The sequence below is a fragment of the Heterocephalus glaber genome, unplaced genomic scaffold, assembly GCF_053883595.1.
Source record: "Heterocephalus glaber isolate CG9 unplaced genomic scaffold, H.glaber_assembly_v1.0 deba00001673, whole genome shotgun sequence".
In the NCBI taxonomy this organism is placed as follows: domain Eukaryota; kingdom Metazoa; phylum Chordata; class Mammalia; order Rodentia; family Bathyergidae; genus Heterocephalus; species Heterocephalus glaber.
Genome location: NW_028258410.1, coordinates 2,108,101 through 2,110,006, shown reverse-complemented (window position 1 = coordinate 2,110,006; position 1,906 = coordinate 2,108,101). Strand labels below are relative to the sequence as shown.

General features: G+C 43.6%; 1 protein-coding gene across 1 annotated transcript; it reads left to right on the top strand.

Annotated features, from left to right (window-relative positions):
• The first annotated feature begins 349 nt into the window (after window positions 1–349).
• Window positions 350–1,521, top strand: LOC101702485 (olfactory receptor 14A2). The gene is given in 2 exon segments (XM_004841196.4): window positions 350–656; window positions 658–1,521. Coding segments are annotated over 2 exon segments (945 nt in total). The 5' UTR covers window positions 350–575.
• Window positions 1,522–1,906: the final 385 nt, after the last annotated feature.

Below are 1,906 nucleotides of genomic sequence, written 5' to 3'. Positions count from 1 at the left end.
CAAAGTAATTAATACATGGCTCTCATTAACATTTTTTCGTGTATTTGTTGTGAGAACATTCAGGATCATTCCTTCTAGCTTTGAAATATTTTAAGTAATCAGAAAAGAATTATGTACGTTTTAAGGAGACAAAAAACAAACCAAAACCCTGAAAAGTCCTTCCCAAACCTCTGTGTGTCCAACCACTAAAACGGAAACCAAGGCTAACTGACTTCACATACTACTCATGGCAATTGATTTCTATTTAAAAAATGAGTAGCCATTTGGCATGTAGATTCATGGTATATCACCTACTTAAAATGTGCAATATGTAGTTCAATCCTTAGCTGGAAAGAAAAAGGTGGGGAGGTGAAGAGTTGGGGAAGGGAATTGAACCAAGAGGATGGAAAGAAAAGGAGAGGAGGGAGGGAGGAAATGAATTTTTAAGAAAATGCAAAAAGTATTTAAAATGCAGAGGTTTCATGCTTCCTTTACAACTAAATGTTTCTGAATCTAATATCATGGTTCTGGGACTGATTATTATTTTTCTCTTTATTGTATGTCCTCACCTTGACAGGAAGTGAGGAGGCTCTAGTATGGTCAACACCACCTTGGTGACCAGTTTGCTTCTCTTGGGGTTTTCTGAGGACCCAGAGCTGCAAACACTATGTGGCATTTTTTTTCCTGCTAATGTACCTCGTTGGCATAATAAGTAACCTTCTCATTATCACTGTCCTTACCCTGGACCCACAGATCCAAGCACCCATGTACTTTTTCCTGAAGAACTTGTCCTTGCTGGGCATCTCCCTGGTGTCTGTCCCTATCCCAAAGTTCACCTTCAACAGTCTGACTCACAACAATTCCATTTCCATTCCAGGCTGTGCCTTACAACTCCTCTTAATGACCTCCTTCTCAGCAGGTGAGATATTTATCCTCACTGCCGTGTCCTATGACGGCTATGTGGCCATCTGCTGTCCCCTGCACTATGAGGCCATCATGAATGGAGATGCCTGTATGTTGATGGCAGGAGTTTCCTGGGCCTTGGCCGGGCTCTTTGGAGTCATGTACACCACTGGCATGTTTTCTGGGCCCTTCTGTGGCTCCACTGTGATCCCAGAGTTTTTCTGCAATGTTCCCTCTTTACTCAAGATTTCCTGCTCTGACACACTCCTGGTGGTCTATCCAAGCCTGGGAATTGGGGTTCATCTGAGCCTGTCCTGTTGTGTTTGCATTATGTTCTCTTATGTTCACATTCTCTCCACTGTGCTGAGGATTCCATCCAGAAAAAGTCAGTGTAAAGCTTCCTCCACATGCCTCCCTCATCTCGTTGTCTTTAGTGTTTTTATGCTAACTGCATTCATGGTTTACCTGAGGTCACCTTCCAATACACCCCCAGTTATTGATAGGCTTCCTTCTGTGATCTACACTGTGCTGCCTCCAATCCTGAATCCTGTCATCTACACCTTGAGGAATGGTGACATGAAAAGGGGTCTGAGGAGACTGCTGCTATCCCTGCCTGATTATTGGGTGTCCTTCATCTAACACTCCATCCTGTCTGTGCAGGACACAGGACCTCCAGGATGGAACATAGTCTTCTCAGCTGTCACTTTGGGGAGGTCTGGGGTGCACATATCCATGTCTGGCTTTTGGAAGCAAACATTCAAGAGCCACCTGAGGTGGCTCACAAAGCCAATATGTAGGTCACGGAGTCACCTGGCACTCTCCTATGACAAACATCTCTCCCTTGGTGGCTTACCTTTCTGAAAGGACTGGCTGTTTTATGTGATGAGATTTCATTTTGGATCATTTATTAACTCATTTCTCTATTTCATTTATTGAAAACAAATGCAAATACTGAGGTCCAGGGATGTAGCTCTGTGGTGCTATGTCTGCCTGTCAAGCATAAGGTTCTGAGTTTTATTGCCAG